This window comes from Lepisosteus oculatus, chromosome 1, assembly GCF_040954835.1.
Source record: "Lepisosteus oculatus isolate fLepOcu1 chromosome 1, fLepOcu1.hap2, whole genome shotgun sequence".
NCBI classification, from domain to species: Eukaryota; Metazoa; Chordata; class Actinopteri; order Semionotiformes; family Lepisosteidae; genus Lepisosteus; species Lepisosteus oculatus.
Window position 1 is genome coordinate 16,204,759 of NC_090696.1, and position 16,859 is coordinate 16,221,617.

General features: G+C 47.7%; 1 protein-coding gene across 1 annotated transcript in view; it reads left to right on the plus strand.

Moving 5' to 3' along the window:
* The window catches only part of itga5 (integrin, alpha 5 (fibronectin receptor, alpha polypeptide)), a 67,253-nt gene that overhangs the window by 13,824 nt on the left and 36,570 nt on the right, over window positions 1–16,859 (plus strand). Inside the window, exons 2-7 of the mRNA XM_069180988.1 lie at window positions 7,271–7,401; window positions 13,647–13,747; window positions 13,966–14,089; window positions 14,478–14,539; window positions 15,243–15,288; window positions 16,146–16,271. Of these exons, the coding sequence (XP_069037089.1) occupies window positions 7,271–7,401; window positions 13,647–13,747; window positions 13,966–14,089; window positions 14,478–14,539; window positions 15,243–15,288; window positions 16,146–16,271 (590 nt within the window). The remainder of the gene's footprint in view (window positions 1–7,270; window positions 7,402–13,646; window positions 13,748–13,965; window positions 14,090–14,477; window positions 14,540–15,242; window positions 15,289–16,145; window positions 16,272–16,859) is intronic.

Below are 16,859 nucleotides of genomic sequence, written 5' to 3' on the forward strand. Positions count from 1 at the left end.
AGGTCTGACTGGAGCCCTATCTGACTGAGACTGACACTGAGAACATAACTAACCGCAGAGGGAGGAGAGCGAAACAATTAACCTGCCTTGGAATGAGTCTTTACAAGTCTGTGGGGGTTGTAGCCAATTTAATTTGGGCTTAATTAAAGAAACTGACATCGGTCAGAAATGCAGGCAGTGACCGTTCTAGTGGGGTATCTTAGGGGATCGGAGGGAGTCCTCATAACCCAGGTGTTCAGAAGCGTATCCTCTAGGACTGCAATAATCTAAATCCCAAAGTCAGTAAGCACATTCTAACTGTAGCAAGCTCAAGCATAGGTGAACACCTGCTCAGATCCGTCGCAGGTTGTGCTGGGACTGTTGCTTCCCACTTCCCCACAGTTTGTTTTTGTCCCACAACCTGCTCGCTTTTGAGCAGGATTTGCACGTTCTCGCACTCACGACAGTCTGTCAGTTGGCACGTCCGCTCTGCTGGGACTGTTACACTCATTATCTGTTTCCCAAACTACAAATCAAGAAAAAAAAAAAACCTGTAAACTGGAATGAAATGCCAGTGCTGGCTAGACAGCCAGCCAGGAAAGCATTTGCACTTGGCTCGGCTCCAGGGCAGAGCCACGGAAACGCTGCTTTCTTACTTAACGAGCCCCGTCTGCACGCCGCTAATTGCATCTTAATGGAGGAGATTCAGATACCCTCCTAAAACAGCACCGCACACCTCTAGTCCTGGAGGCCCATGGTGTCTGTGGGTTTTCATCCAACCTCTTCTCCTAACGACATAATTGAGCTGATTATTAGCTTAACTGGGCAAAGGTAACACTTTTCAAAGATCTTCAGCTATTAATGTTTTATGGGAACCTAGAACACCTGCTGGGTTTTGGCCTTTGTAGGCAAGAATGGTGCATTTACACCTAAATAGATATGTTCATTTTCAACTTCCTCCTTATTTTTCTGAAGTAAAAAAAAAAGCTGATGTGTCACGACAGAAATGTTTGACCTGCTCTCCAAAAACCTGGCTCTTACATTTTGTAAAAGATACACAGCTATCTGCTTTACTGACAAGCTTTAAAAGTGTTTTAACAGAGATGCATCCAGTATTCGTTTCTGCTTTTGCAGATGTGACCTTACAAAGTGTATTTGTCAATGTGCCACATCTGGGAGAGCTGTACAACAGCTGTATGGAGTTTGCATTGATAAGCCAGCTCTGAAATAAACCTGCTACATCTGGCAAGGGAACAAAACTAGAATTTTCGGCATCTACACCAGGGTTTCAAACAAAGTTCCTGCAATAACGTCTTGTTTTGGTTTCAACGCATCCAGTCAATTAAACAATTAAATAATTAACCTCATTATTTTCTTAGACACATAGGATTTATCTAACTATGGTTGTTTGCACAAAATGTTTACTTGAAAGTGCAGGTGCCTTTTTTTATTTACAGTTTCCTTTGAAGCACCCAGGAGGCTGGTTGGACGTAATTATTGTTTAATTAAATAATTATAGACTGAGCTGTCTGTTACATTGAGTGGCACAAAAACCAGAAGACGCCAGGCCCTCCAGGAACAGTCTGAGACTCCTGATCTACACATTGAATCAGTTTTCAGCAAATCAGGGGACTAGATTAATCTTTCTGTTTAATTCTCAGTTCATTCTTGGGGTCATAATGATTCTCAGTGACTAGAACTGCAGTGAGCCTCATGCACATTCCGCTGTCATCTTCAACCTGTGTTGTAGCTGAAGTAAATCTTTTTTTATGTAGATACCAGATTATTTCACTCCCTGCTTTCCTCTTCCCCCTAAGGCTGTAATTTACGTGACAGAGCCTCGACTTTTTCTTGAATCCTGCATATTTGATGATGGCCATTCAAGATCATTTGGATGGGAGGGGATAGAGTCGACAAATCACTCGTTTCATAAAATTGGAGATACTGCACAAAACAGTATAAATGGTCCATCAGCAACCTGGGGGATTAAGTGTATTTTTGGGGGTTCCAGGAAAGAGGTCCTGCAGATCGTTCAGCCTGATGAGGTGTTGAAGTTTCAGTGTCCCGTCCAGAATAGAGTCAATCCTGCTATTGGACATTTGGCATTGACCGGCAAGGAGACCCTAATCATGATGTAGTTGTGCTGGGAGGATGGTGTTCTCCATTACCAACAGGCGGTTCTGTGCTGCTGGTGGAGTCCTGTTGGACAGTCCTCCGGCATCAGCCGACTCCCAGCTGAAAGATGAGTTTCCGGCTGTTTGGCACTGGTTTGGAGGGAGAGCGATTTTCTCATTCCCTTTTTTTTTTGTGGGAAGTGAGAAGGAAGGCCAAGTGCTTAATTTAGTTCACTCTGAGGCCCTGGTGCCATCTTATGACATTAGGAACAGACTGGAGGATAACAGGAGACGCATTATGAGCCCATTGGTTTCTGCATGTGCCTCTCTAGATTTTAGAGAAAAGAAAAGACTCGCTTGTGACCAGAGGGAAGAGAAGTATTGATGGCTGAGACATGAGTTCCAGGCAGCGTTAGGAAGACTTCAAGAGCAGCAGGAAGGACTTATCTTGTGGAAACCCCCAACTGCACTCATTCTGTCCGGTTGGGAAATTGATGAGACGGCCCATGTGTCGACACGGACTCCTGGATTGCAGCTTCTTCCGAGGAAAAGATTCACGTAATGCTCTGAGACAGAGTTATGTCATCTCAGTTAACGAGCTCTGGCATCTGTCCGCGTTTGTGCTGTAGCTGCCAGTGTCGTGCTTGCAGTGCAAGTAGGCATAATTGTCGTGTTTTTCCCTATCAAAAATCTCTCGTGGTTTCTGTGGGCTTTAGCAATTATAATACCTTCGTAGTGAAATAATCCTTGCAGCTGGGTAAGAGGCGATTAATGGAGGAATAAAACGTATTTTTGCGGGGGTGGGGGGAATTGCACGATTTACCTCTTCTGTCCTTGTTAGGGTCCTCCTCTGTTCTTTTTTGGACAGACTGCAAACCTTTTACTACTCCTTGCAGTGCTTTCCAGCATCAACACTTGGCAGCTGCTTTTGTTTTGTGTCAGGATTATTTTTAATTAGCTTTCACCTAAAAAACGCGCCGGTTGATTTTTATTGGCTGGATTTTGCTGATGGGAACCCGCAGTGGAGACCTCTCCCTGCGCTAACAGGCCTCCTAACTGGAATTTCCTAAACCGCCGCTGTTAATGTGTCATAATCTTTAAAACCTGCAGCCCGAATCGCTTAGCGCAGCTTCATTAATGCCAAAGTGGCCGGTGTGGTGGGGCTCGGTGGCTGGTGTGGGCTTGAGCAGTCTGTGTGAGGGGGCTGCAGTACTGCAGGGGTTTCGTTTTCCCTTTGAATTCCCCCAGGAATCACAAAGGCCCCCTCCCAAGTGCGTTGTGCAGGCAGGCAGACAGGGGGCTGCATTTGCAGGAGAAAACGTGTGAGCGCTTCCTCTCTGCCGCTGGGCGCGAGGCAGCCCAGTCAGGCGTCGTGCCCTCTCCCCTTCAAGGTGACGGCTGCTGTGAACAGGCACTTTATAAACCTGCCTGTGCATCCCAAAGGAGAAGCACAATTGCAGAGCTGGGTAGACAATCAGTAGTGCCTGGTCTGTATCTGGTTTCCTTGTCTTGTGTGCAGAGAGACGCCCTACTGTATGGGTGTAACCCTGGCATCTTGGCCAAATCTCCCTGTGGCCTTAACCAGTCATGGCCTCCTAATAATCCTCATCTCCGAACTGGCTTCATCGCTGTTCTCCTCCCCACTGAGAGCTGCCGTGTGGGGAGTGTATTGGTGCACTATGGCTGCAGTCGCATCATCCAGGTGGGGCTGCACATTGGTGGTGTTGGAGGGGAGTCCCCATTACCTGTACAAGTGCAAGATATTATTATTATTATTGTGATTATTATTATAGCCCAGCCAGTTTGCATGGCGCTGGTGCCGACACTTGGCCAGTGGTCTTGTAAAGAGTTGTTCCTGCTGCACTTCGACAGGTTCCCTGTGCCATTGGATTGTGTTTCTGCTGCGAGCACGTCTATCTCTTTCTCGACAGGGCAGTGCTCTGCAGAGACTGTGGCTCAGGAAAGCCTCGTTACAGTTGGCTTGATTGAGATGTGCGTTTGGCTTAAGGAGCACACAGGCGCCCCCCCCCGCCTTTTGTTTAAAGCGGTCACGCCAAAAAACGCTCTTGCTGACGCTGAGACAATCCCGCTGTGCGCTGCTCCGCTTGAGTTCACGCTGCTGGCCGCGGGGCAGGCCGGTGATTGTCTGAAGGCATTTCTAATCAGGCACTGTTGGTCCAGCCTTTTGTTTCTTTGTGAAGCTTCTAATTGCAAATACCTTTCAGCTCCCTGGGGGCCGGGGGTAGCAGTGCCAGACAGACTCTCGGCCTGGATAAAGACCCATTAAATGCAAACTGTTGCCTATTGACAGTGCTCAGATCGCTATCGGGGCTTTGGAGTGTTTAATCGCATTAAGCACCTCGGCTTCTCGCTGATGAAAGGCGGTGGCCGGCCCCTGCCTGCTGACAGCCGGCGTGCTGGCCCAGGAAGATGGAGCCCAGCGCCGGCTGTCACGCCCTCATTCGCTCACGGCACCAGTGCCATGGAAGGGCGAGGAAGTGATCGCACTCGTTCGTTCTGGGCTGAAACCCAGGGAAATGCAGAATTCCTTCACGAGTCAGGTCAGGTTGCCAGACTGGAGTGACTATAATATTGTGTAGAGTCCAAGCTTTGATTTTGATGAGAGTGGTCCAGTGATGGCCCTCCGGTTCAGCTCAGCGCCGTATTTTGTCAGTGGGAAGGTAGCTGGGTAAAAAACCAGGCTGCAGAAAAGGGCAGTTGGATTAGGTAAACGTGTGTTAAATTTCTCCCAGGACTTCCTGAGCCCGTTTAAATATTTCCCGGACCGAAACGTACGTCAGACAAGCCAAGGTTTCTGTCTTGTGATCTGGTGCAAGTTTGATGTGGGCGTCTGAAATTTCTAAACGACATCAGACCCAGTGAGCCCGAGTCTCGTCTTCGAGCCCCGAAAGGGAAGATGGGACCGGAGGAGATGCGAGGGGGGAGGAGGTTCGAGTGCGGGGCCGAACCAGAGGCCGTTTCTGGAGTGAGCGTTCCGTCCTACAAGGGCTCGGCTCGAGCTCGAAAACCTGGGGAGCGTTTGGATCTCTTTGTCTCCGAGCGCCCGTTCCTCTGACACTCCTGAGGAGGACAGCGGTTCGCGGAGCTCTCTCGCTCCTCCGAGCCGCGCCGGCCCGGCCTTGATCCACACTTTTTGCACGTTTCCCGTGTTTTTGGTGGGCCCCACCCCCCCCTTCCCAGACTGGTAATAAAAATAATAATATATAATTGTTTAATGACGGTGAGGTCATGGCTGCTCTGCCAGTCCCCCGCGGCAGACTCGCTTTCAGCCTGCGGTCTCTTTAAAGATGTGAAATTACAGGGCCTCTCGCTGGCTGGCTGGAACAGCGATCAAAGGGGGGGCAGGCGGAGGGGCCTGGCGGCCCTTTGAAAAGGGCCCGTCGGGGACCGGCCCGAGCTCCCCTTATCTCCGCCGGCCGTCCCGGAGGGGTCTGGCTGTGGTCGGAGTGTTGTTTACTCTGGCTCTTCAGCGCCTACAGTTGCTGTCCCCCCGAGAGCATTTGTCATCATGACAAACACGTTTGTCTCCTTCATCCTGCGTCTCGGGCCTTCTTCTTTCATCGGGCCCCTTCGAAAGCGTGGCGATTGAAGGAGGCTGACGCAGGGGAGAGGGCACAAGACCCCCGCTGCGCGGTGTGGTGCATGGCAGGCACATGCCCAAATGGCCTAAGTGAAGCAAAAGTGCAGATCTGTTTCAGGCTCATTAGATCTCGTCTATAAAGAATTGCTCAAAGGAAGGCAATGCAAAAATATTTGGTACTTGTCCATCTGTCTGTACCACCATCCTTTTTTTTTTAAGTGCCTTGTCCAGTTCAGGATCTCAGGGGAGTCTCACCCGGGAAACAATGTGAGGGACACACACAGACAAACACACACACACTCACACCAGGGCCAATTTTCCCAGAAGCCAGTGAATGCAAGTGTCTCTTTGCATTGTGGGAGGAAACCAGAGCATCCGGAGGAAATCCACGCAAACAGGGGGGGGAGAACATGCAAACTCAACACAGATAGCGCCCCAAGAACTGACCCCAGGGCTCCAGCGCTGTAAGGCTGCAATGCTAACAACTGCACCAACGTGCTGCTCCCATTTGGTACTTGTTGCTTTGTAATCTCTGTTCCTCTTGACTTCTGGCCTCTGCTCAGGGACTTCCTCCCTGCTGTTAGTCAGGTGCTGTTGAGCAGTCCTCACAGGCTGAGGATCATGGGACGTGATGATCCGGTCTGAAATGGCAATAAAGGAAATGGTTTGTTTGGAAGCATAAAATGAGAGGCTCCAAACAAGGGGGCAGCTTCCACCGGCTGTACTGTAGAGGAATCTTTTCATCTTGAGGCATTATTGGCCATAATTTCAGTGAGGCAGCATGCAAGAAATGAATACCGTACCAAACGGTCTCCTGTGATCTAACTTTCTTTGCCGACCAGCCAAGTTAATCGTAGTGATTGCTTTCAGTAAACAACCTGAGCGCGTCAGTCTGATCAAGGCAACAGGAAAACAAACCCATTCCTGCCTGGGCCATCAACTATTTCTCTTTTTTTTCCCAAAGACTTAAAAACAATGTTGAATGTGCACATGTGAAAACCAGAGCCTGTAAATCCACTTCTGAGCATTGTTATCTTTCTTTCTGCAGTTTTGGGGAGCATTTAGCTTTCAGTCTGCTTTAATAGAGCCTACACACTGAAATGCTTATCTCTGATGTAGAAAGTTGGTCGTAAGAAGCCTGAACTCTTTGGCATTGCTCATTCGCTCTCTCTCCCCCCCAAAAAAAAACTATTTTGTTTTTTTTTTTGCTTTCATTTCTTAATTTACATGTAAGCTTCTTGGCATGCTTAGACTTGTAAAAATTGACCGTTAACATCTCCAGTAATACCAGCTTCTGAAAAGGGTTTGCTGTAACTGAAATGAAGATCGGCTTATTTCAGCACTAATTCATACCCCACTTCTAGTATTCCAAGCTAAGGATAGTAGTTCTTTTTAACTAGAATGCTTTTTAAAAAGATGTTTCAGCATGAGCTCACGTAAAGGGATATAGACATGGAAAAGGAAATGAGGGGGGAACAATGTCCATATTAAGCCTTTTCAAACTTAACTTTAATATGCAATTTATCATATAAGCCAGCACAGGAGGTTACTTACTCGTTTAATTTCTCTGTTGCAGTGTCAGCGTTCTGATTGGGGCTCCCAAAGCCAACACCAGCCAACCGAACATCACCGAGGGCGGGGCTGTTTACTACTGCCCGTGGAGCCTGAGCCAATCGGATTGTAGCAGCATTGGGTTTGACAATGAAGGTAAGTCACCTTGCTCCTGATTGCTCTAACTGCTACTCTGGGCCTGTTAAAAATTACGCTTATATAGCACTTTTCTGGAAACTTCACTCAAAGCGCTTTACAGGTAATGGGGACTCCCCTCCACCACCACCAATGTGCAGCCTCACCTGGATGATGTGACGGCAGCCATAGTGCGCCAGTACTCTCAGCACACACCAGCTATCAGTGGGGAGGAGAGCAGAGTGATGGAGCCAGTTCATAGATGGGGATTATTAGGAGGCCATGATCGGTATGGGAAATTTGGCCAGGACGCCGGGGTTACACACCCCTACTCTTTTCGAGAAACCCCCTGGGATTTTTAATGACCACAGACAGTCAGGAATTCAGTTTTACATCTCATCCGAAGGAAAACACCTGTTTACAGTATAGTGTCCCAGTCACTATACTGGGGCATTAGGACCCACATGGACTGCAGGGTGAGCGCCCCCTGCTGGCCCCTCTAACACCTCTTCCAGCAGCGACCTTCCAGGTACTGACCAGGCTCACACCTGCTGAGCTTCAGTGGGCTGCCAGTTGCAGAGTGATATGGCTGCTGGCTGTTAAGAGCTTCTCCAGTTGCAAAGTATTCTGGCAATGGGAGGCCATTCAACATGTCACGTTCTTCTGTTACATTTCCAGAACTCAATAAGCCCCTGCAAAGTAGTTGGATAAGCTGGGTAGAGTTCTAGTTATTGCTGCTCAATCTGCGTCAGTCAGGTTTTCCTTTTGCATTTTTGAGTTTTACATTATTTCTTGCTGAACATGTTTGTAAGCTTGCATCTTCTAGCAGTTGTTGAATAAGACAGGGCACTTGGCTCGCAGATTTTGAGTGCTAAACTAGGAAAGGCCTTCTTGTTTTCTGATCCCTTTTCAGCTCTTAATTACAGAATTGATCTACTCATGTGCTCAGCGGGACATTGTTAACCCAACTTGTGGAGCTGACGATTTTAAAATAGTTGTTTTAAACTATGTGAAACATATTAGGCCCAAGGTGAGGCTGAAGACAGGATTGTGTCCACTTTAGGGTTACAAGGGCGCTGCACAGTACAGTTCAGCATAGGTTTGCAATTAGTTTTATGAAAAAGGCCAATTCTGGAGAACAAACAGGGACACGCAAAAGTGCATTTTTGTGAATTACTCTGCATCTTTACTGCATCAGCTTTTCTACCTTAGACCATCTCTCTCATTTACCATAAATGTGTCTAGGAGGGATCCTTGCATACACTTTAGAACTTCTATAAAGATCTCTGTACGTTTGACAACCGTTACCCCGAAAGAGCAAATTTAAAATGAACGCTTTCATACACCGATCAGATTCGACACCGGAAAGAGCTCGCCTCAAATAAATCTTAAGGAGCACCTTTTCTGCAAAAAAAAAAATACTTCAGAGAAACATCAGTCCCATTGCATAGCAACACCTTCCATTTCAGAATTTATGAGCTGCCAGCTCTTGTACCGATTATACTGATGAAGCATAAAAGCATATTTTAACTCCATGTGTCTGTCTGTGCAAATTTAGTCAGGATTACACGCTCATATGTTCCCAGCCCTGGGTTTCATCTGGTGTGAGAACCTGCAGCTGCTGCTGCCTGAAGTGGCTTCAGCTGTTATGTGTTACACATTTTATTTTAATTATTTTAGCCACAGTAGCTCAAGATGAGCAGCAGCCATTGACTTTCCCAGTTCAGAAGTACATCTGGCCTTCAGGACCCTGCTGTGACTTGTCTGCTGTACTTGAGCAGGATGTGGCTTGTGTGCCAGTTTGTGGCTCTGTCATTTAGCCCAGCGAGGTGTTGCTTCTCCCAAGGAAGCCAGCCTAAAGCCCAGCAGTCCGTACGGCTCCGTATGGGAAAAGACCTGTACAGGCTGTGCTGCAGGCCCCCCACTGCCTCCCTCCTGCTACCGCAACTTCCTGGAGAAACTTCTGCCTCTGGGGAAATGAGTGTGAAGTCGCCAGTGGCCTGGGCTGTGCTGGGGTGAGAGGAGGTGTCGGGCAGGCTGGGGGGCTGGATGCTGACAGTGGTGCTTTGTGAGCTCCAGAGCATGCAAGCTTGCGCTGGATTGCTCAGGAATGTCAGTGTGCAGGCCGGGAGAGCAGGGGGAGTCGTGGCTATCCCCGGCTGTATACACTTGCCTGCGTGGTAATATGATGGAAAATATTCTGGTAATAAGCAGGAAGAGAAAGACAGCAGGTCAAAACCTGCAGTCTTGCGCCAGGAGAGGATGTGTTTTTTTTCTGTGTTTTGGTCAGATCTCTTGGGTGGGCTTGATTCGTTCTACGCTATCCTCAACAGTGGTTGGGATGCTTAACTGAAGAGGTCAGCCGGGGTCAGAGGGCCCTGTGGGACGCTGGCTGATAGGATGTGGGGGATGGTGGGCATGGGTCTTTCACCAACCGCACTTCTAACAGACTTGAGGCCACCAGTGAACTTCGGGGTTATCAGTTGAGAAATGTATGGTTAGCTGGTGGGTGCTGTGCCTCCTCACAACATGCAGGCTTGTTTTATCTTTACAAAGATACAGATATAGCTGCAGCATGAAACGGAAGACACAGCTCATTATTTCTCAAGACACGTACATTCTGGCTCATCCCATTGCAACTGGTGTTCGCGATCTGTTGCAATAAAATCTCGAGGGGCTCCGGGGTTTGGCTTCAAAGAGCATTAAAGTCATAACAGATTCGCCCTGTGATGTTCGGTTTATGGTCTTAGAAAGTCCAGGGTCCAGTTTTTAAAAGGTGCACGTGGAATTAGCGCACGTGTGTTCTAGTGACGTTTCTAAGCATGCATGATAAACGTAACAAGCTATACCTTCACGGCTAATGTGAAAATCATCTTTTGTTAAGGCCAGGCGGTCGAAAGATGACCCGAAAGAAGTGAAGGACAGGCGCTTGCAGGTTTTGCCGCTTTGTTGCGAAGCAAAGGGGAAGCAGGGGCGTGTCCTTTTGAACCCTCAACACAGAGGAGTTTTGAAAAGGCCAAGAAGAAGTTGCTTCTCTGCTGGACAGTGAAGAGAGCCAAACACCCACATGGTTTGAAACTTACTACATGCGTCCCATCCCAGCAGAGATCTGGAAAAGAAGAAGTTCCAATATTTTAGGCGGGTAGCTGCGCCGCGTAGGCTGCAAAGGAACAAGTTCTAGGTTTATTCCATGCTGAAGAGAGAAAACGCCACAAACGCTTTACAGTGGTTTGCAAAAAAAAAAGTGGAGGCACATTCTTGCTTGGCAGCTACAACTGGGAAGAACAGGCGATCACACATGGAAGAAACATGTTTTCAGGTGTGTAGAGCAGAGAGACAGAGGATCTGAAAGAAAGGTGAGAATTGAAAAGGGGAAAGAGGACAGGCAGCCGGGAATGTATGAGTGACAGATGTCAGCCCACACGCTGGTACAGATCCACACTCTAACCTCATGATCAGCTTTTAAACCAACGCGATTCTTTAATTTTTTTGGTTTTCCAACTTTGTCCTTATGGCCTGCAAGGTTTTGCACACCCCTGTCTTTCCAATCCCAGTTCCCGGCATGTGTGTGTGTTTGCAGCAGATGCTGAAAGAGGTGTTACTCTCCCCCAGACTCCCAGCTGTGCTTAAAGAAAAGGTTTTGCTGATCAGTAACGCCTACGGCAGCCAGACAGCGGTTTCCTGGCCCGTTACGTTGATTGCAATGCAGTTTTTTTTTTCTTTTTGTGTTGGAAAATGGCCTTTTGTTTTTCCTCCCCGGCTCCAAAGGGTGGCTATCCAGCATGCCCCTGCGGAGCTTGGCTCCATCATGCTACTTTAATTAACTCCTTAATTAAGGCCGCTCGTCAAGGGCAGCTTGCGGGATGAGATTCCCTGCTGCTCCCCTATCATCAGATTAAGCAGCAACAGATAATCCAAAGGCGACCAAAATAAAATGCCACTGGAAGAAAGGAGTTCCGCCTTTTTAAAACAAAACGCTGCCTTTCTGGCCTTTCCGATCCCGCCCCTTCTCACCCCAGGCCAGTCTCCCCAGGGCAGCCTTGTGATGAGTGCATTTAGCCATTTGTTACCCCCACCCCCGACCTAGACTAACAGACCTCTTTTCATGTTGTTCAAAGAACATTGTCTGCAGACACACTCCAGGCCTGCAGCACCAGGAAGGCAGGGTAGCAGTCGGCCACTGCCAGGCAAGAGTTTTCCTTATTCATTAAGGGTCTCTGAAAAGCAAGTGAGAGGGAGATGACGCAAGTAACATCCAGAGCAAAAACAAGGCCTTTATCTCCCACCTTGGCCCTTTGTTTAAGTAGGAGCAGAAGGACAATATTAGGCCGCCATTCGGCCCATCTTGTTCATTTGGTTGCTCCTTACAGGCCCAAGGATCTCGTCCTGTTTTGTAAGGGTCACAGGGAATCAGCATGAAGAAACATGCCTGGGCAGCTTGTTCCAGGCACCCACCACTCTTTGTGTACAGGGCACCAATGACCAGGGGGCCCAGGTGGTTGCCTGAAATTTCAGGGGTCAAAAGTCAAGACTCAAGCCAAAAACCACTCTGCTGGTGTGGCCAAGGTAATACGAACTTTGTCGGAGCTTTTCTGCAAACTGTAGAAGGCTCCAGACTCAGACGTGTTCTTGTCAGCCGAGAGTGACCTGAAGGCTTCTGTTGCTCAGGGTGTGGATCCTTGCTCTAAACTGTAGTTCCCAGAACTGTCGTGCTTCATTCAGAGACACTTTCCGAAGTCTAACCAGCATGGCTCCGATTGAGCGCTTCTGAACAGCTCTGCGGATTGGCTTTGAGCAGCTCTCACAGGAGCAATAAATTCAAGAGGTCTCTGGCAGGGATGATTGGGGCTTTGGTGCTGCGATATTATAGATCTTCTGTAATGTAATTAAAGGACTTAATTCCCCTCCTCTCTTAGCAGGCTGCTCGGAATCAAAGGGCTAGATGGATCGGGAGCGTGCTGTGTTAAAGTGATTGATAGGTGCTGCGCAGGAGCTGTGCCAGGTCTTCGTGTTTTTCTTGGACAGCGTTTTGTTTTAAAAAAACAAATTGGGAACGCGATTCTCTTCCTTGGGAAAGAACGGACCAGGCTGCACTCGTTATTCCTGCATCAGGAAAGGCTGATGTAATAGTCTGTCTACTCCACTGACATTTCTTCATCGCTGAGAAGGCATTTGGTGTGACACTTTACACACCAAAGAAAACTCTTGTTTCTTGTGCTGTGGAATTGGTCTGTGATGATGGCGGCTTGCTCATCTGTCACCCCCTCCACTCCCAAGGTGCAGCTGGATGTCACACTATCCAGGTCCCTACAGGTCTATGTCACCCTGTAACGGGCTCGAAATGAACTTGGAATGTTACTTGGAATTATTCCCCTTCTGTGTTTTTGTTACACAAACCTGAAAGTGATACTTATCTTCTTATGTTAGGTTTTCTAGTGCTGGCATTTAATAAGCTTTTTTGTGTTTTCACTAAGGCAGGTGTAGTTACTGTGCTACACGTAAGGTCAGGATGTGACAGGAAGTTCTGTGGGGACATGTATAAGTGTTACACCACCTTTACTTTCCTTCACTGAAAGATTCTCCCGGCTTTTCTGTCACCTCTGTTTTGCTGCTCCTGGAGAAGTCCAGATCAAGCTTTGTACATCACGTAAAGCTTTTTTTGTCACAATTGGGTATGAGAAATGAAAAGGAACAAAATGGTCATTAACGGAGAATCATATTAGGCCAGAATAATAGGACGTTCAGCTGCCGAAGGACAGACTATGGAGCGAAGGCAAAAGAAAGGGAAACGCAACCTTGCCAGATTGAAATGTGCAGTCTTAAATATATTATTGCGCGATACAATGCAGAGCATGCTCAAATATCAGCCTTCGTTCTGCATGAGAGACCAGTAACAATAGCAGGGAGATGGGAGCAGAGCAGTAGGTGGGGTATACAGCATTGGTAAGAGAAAGGATTTTAACTCTTTCTTTGGTCTTTGGTGAGAGGGGGTGGAAGGGTGCTCATTTCAATACAATAGGGCTTTGAAGTTTATTGATAAGGAAAATTTGAAAGGTCAGTTCAGCCCCCTGTGCGACCTGCTGGGTTCCTATCCGGTTACCTGGAAACAGATGTGGGCTGGCTTCTCTGGGCCAGGTGGCGAAACAGGTTCAGGGTCAGGAAGGGTCACGTACTGGTGCGTTTCCACTCTTCCAGGTGGGACTAGGAGCGGAGGGGCTAAACGGGCACCTTTGACATTCAAACCCCGCCTTTCCGTCTTTCCGCAGGAGACCGCTACTACACCATTAACGACACCAGCGAGCGAGTGGAGTTCAAATCCCACCAGTGGTTTGGTGCGACAGTGCGTTCCCACGAGAACACCATCCTGGTAAGGTCACTGGATCACTGGACGTCACTCTGGGGTCGTGTGCTTGCTGGGAGAATATCGGAGTGGGGAGGAAGGGGCCAGGGGCCGGATGCTGGAGGCTGGAGAACAGGGGTCTTGATGCAGGTGGACCTGAAGCATGTATTCCCAGCTTCAGTCCTTGTGGGGGGGGGTAAATGAATCTGTGTGACCAGGCTTGAGACCCTCTCTTCGTGTTGCAGGCCTGCGCGCCGCGGTACTATTGGAGGACCACAAACGAAGAGGCGGGCTCAGACGCCACGGGCACCTGCTACCTGTCAGTCAACAACTTCACCAAGTTTGTGGAGTATGCCCCCTGTCGCTCGGGTAGGTACTACGCCTGGAGTGGGAATGTGGCCAGTCCATAGGATGTGTGGGGAAAAAAAATTACCACATGGCTGAAGCTTTTATCCCAGGAGTCCTACAGAGGGCTACAGCTATCGAAGTGTCCTCTTGCGCAAACAAGGAAAAGTTGCGTAAGACGTTGCGTTTCTGAAAATTGCAGAATTGTGATAAACTATATGGCATTTTTTAAAAAAATTCCCATATTGTAAGATGTAAGGAAGAACTACAGTAAATGGAGTCTAAAATGCCATACCATGTGATACTGATGTGACATAGGAGAAAACAGTAGCTTCCACCAGAGCTAAAGAGCTGGGACTTGTAGGCGATCACATGCTGAAGAATAACATCTCTTTGTTCTTTCCCCGGTCAGAGAGGAACGGCCCTTCTGGACAAGGATACTGCCAGGGCGGGTTCAGTGCTGATTTTACCAAGGTATAGTAGATCAATAGGCAGGCGGGAGTCATCGATTGGCCCCATCTTGTCACTGTGATTACTAGTAACTAGTGATGAAGGAGGATCTTCTGCTTGAAACCTGCATGGTTATACTGGCGCAGCACTAAAACATGAGTTATATTTAACCTCAGTAGGCTTAAAATATAATTAGTGTTCTTTAGTTTTTAAACATTGGACAGATTATTTTGGTGATTGTTCTTTGTCATGTTATAAAACTGCACTGGGTGCTCACTGTTTGGTTATTTGATTGGAATTAAAGTTGGCCAAGTGAGTTGATCAAGAATATGTTTACTCACAGGTTAATCTGGATTTTTAGCTATTGAAAATGTCAAGTAATTATGAACTGTGATTGAGTTGCTGAAGAATTTTGTGGGCGTATTTTTCGCTGACAGCATGGCTTTGCAGCTGTACCACTTAATGTATTTGCCCATACAGTAGCGACTGGGACCTCACAGCTGGATCGCTGTCAGACTGCATCGTCTGACATATTGATGTGTCATCCGAACCAGTATAATGCAAATTAAAGGACTAAGCTGGCTGAAAGCAAAAGCCCAGAGAGTGTGTCTGTAAGTGACAGCTTGTTTGGATTCCTGTAGGTCTTTCTTCCAGGAGCTGTTGACACAGTCCTGGCACGGAGGCCAAGGCTGTGGTATACTAACGTCAGGTCTGTCTTGTGTTTCAGAATGGCAGAGTTGTTGTGGGGGGACCTGGCAGCTTCTTTTGGCAAGGTATGTGCATTCACAGTGGAAGACCAGCAGGGGGCGGAGTGGAGTGGGGAAGACTTGACTGAGTCTGCATTGCTCAGTCTAGGATGCTGCCCAGATGCTTTTGGCATTGGATACAGATACAGGAAAATCGGACATTAAGATTTTTTTAAAGTAAAAAACATCATTTTAAAATAGTTCAGGTGGGTAGCTGCGTCAGCGTGCGTAGTCTGCAAAGGAACAAGTAATAGGTTTATTCCCTACTGAAAAGAGAAGAGGTTAAGGTTATTAAATGAGAATGCATTGAGTGTAAGAACCAGTTCCGTAAGATGCTCTAGAGTGTGGGCGGGTGATTTTAAAATGTTATTGTTCTTTAATGCCAGCAAGCAAGAGCCATTCATCAAACCCATATAGGCCCATACAGGAAGAGGGTCAGATGAAGTAATGGGACTCATTAGGGATGAGCTTCTGTCCCACTGCCATACGAACTTTGAACTCACCCCCTGCAGCTATGTAACCCCCCACGAGCATATCTCTTACAATTCTGATTGCCAAATGTAAGGTTAATGTTTACTTATACATGTGGTCATGTTTGCGCTTTGCTTGTCTTTTCATTTCAGTTTTGTTTTAATTGTATGCGTCGTATTCCTGCTCCATCCTTCCTTTATGATGGAAAAATCCATATTCTCTTGCTGTACGGAAAGCAAATGCTGTGAGGCAATAAAGATTTCTACGAACACTAGAGAGCAGTGGGGTACTCGAGTGACCAGAGTTAAGGGAAAGATGGACCATTTTAGGTTGAAGGTTAAACTTAACAGTGTGTCCTCGGGGACACAGTCCAGAATATCTTTGTAAACTGTGACAATGTCTCCCCCACAAAGGTCAGCTGGTCTCTGCCACCAAGGAGAACATCGTGAAGGACTACTACACCGGCTACTTCAAGCTGTCCGTGAGGGGGCAGGTCCAGACAGCCCAGGCGCAGCCCTCCTATGACGACAGTTACCTTGGTAACACTCTCTGCGGCTCTGGTGGCAATTGCCCGCTCGTGCCCAGCTGACACCGCGGAGCTGCGTGAAATCACCGTTTAATAAGCAGGATAGCGTGTCGGAGCGACACTGCCCTAGGAGTACAGTACTTGTGGAAGGAAACCTTGATTTGACTGGTGTGAGATGTGCATGTGCTATATTAGAAACCATCTTTTCTCCCAGTCTCTGAACTGGAACACCTCCTCGCTGCTAGGCAGACACAGCCTCCCTCTATTTTTATTTTTTTTTCTAGAGCCTTCTGTTTTAGAGCCACTCCAGAAAGACTAATACCGGTTTCGTGCAGCCGTACGGAGTCTCCACCCCCCGATCCTAATCGCCATCAGAGTTATTTTTCAAAGCAGAATCAGCCCTCACGTTTTCTGGAGTGCTGTAGTGGCTGTTCTTGTTCTATGCAATACAAGGAGAAAAGCCCATCTCAGGAAGCAATTACCCTAAAGCAATTTTTTTTCTCTGTAAGGGACAGCAGGCATCTGTGGGTGGGGGCGGGGGTAAAGAGGTGGGGAATAGAGCAGTAATCGGTGTTGACGCTGGGCACCAGGTCTTTGTTTT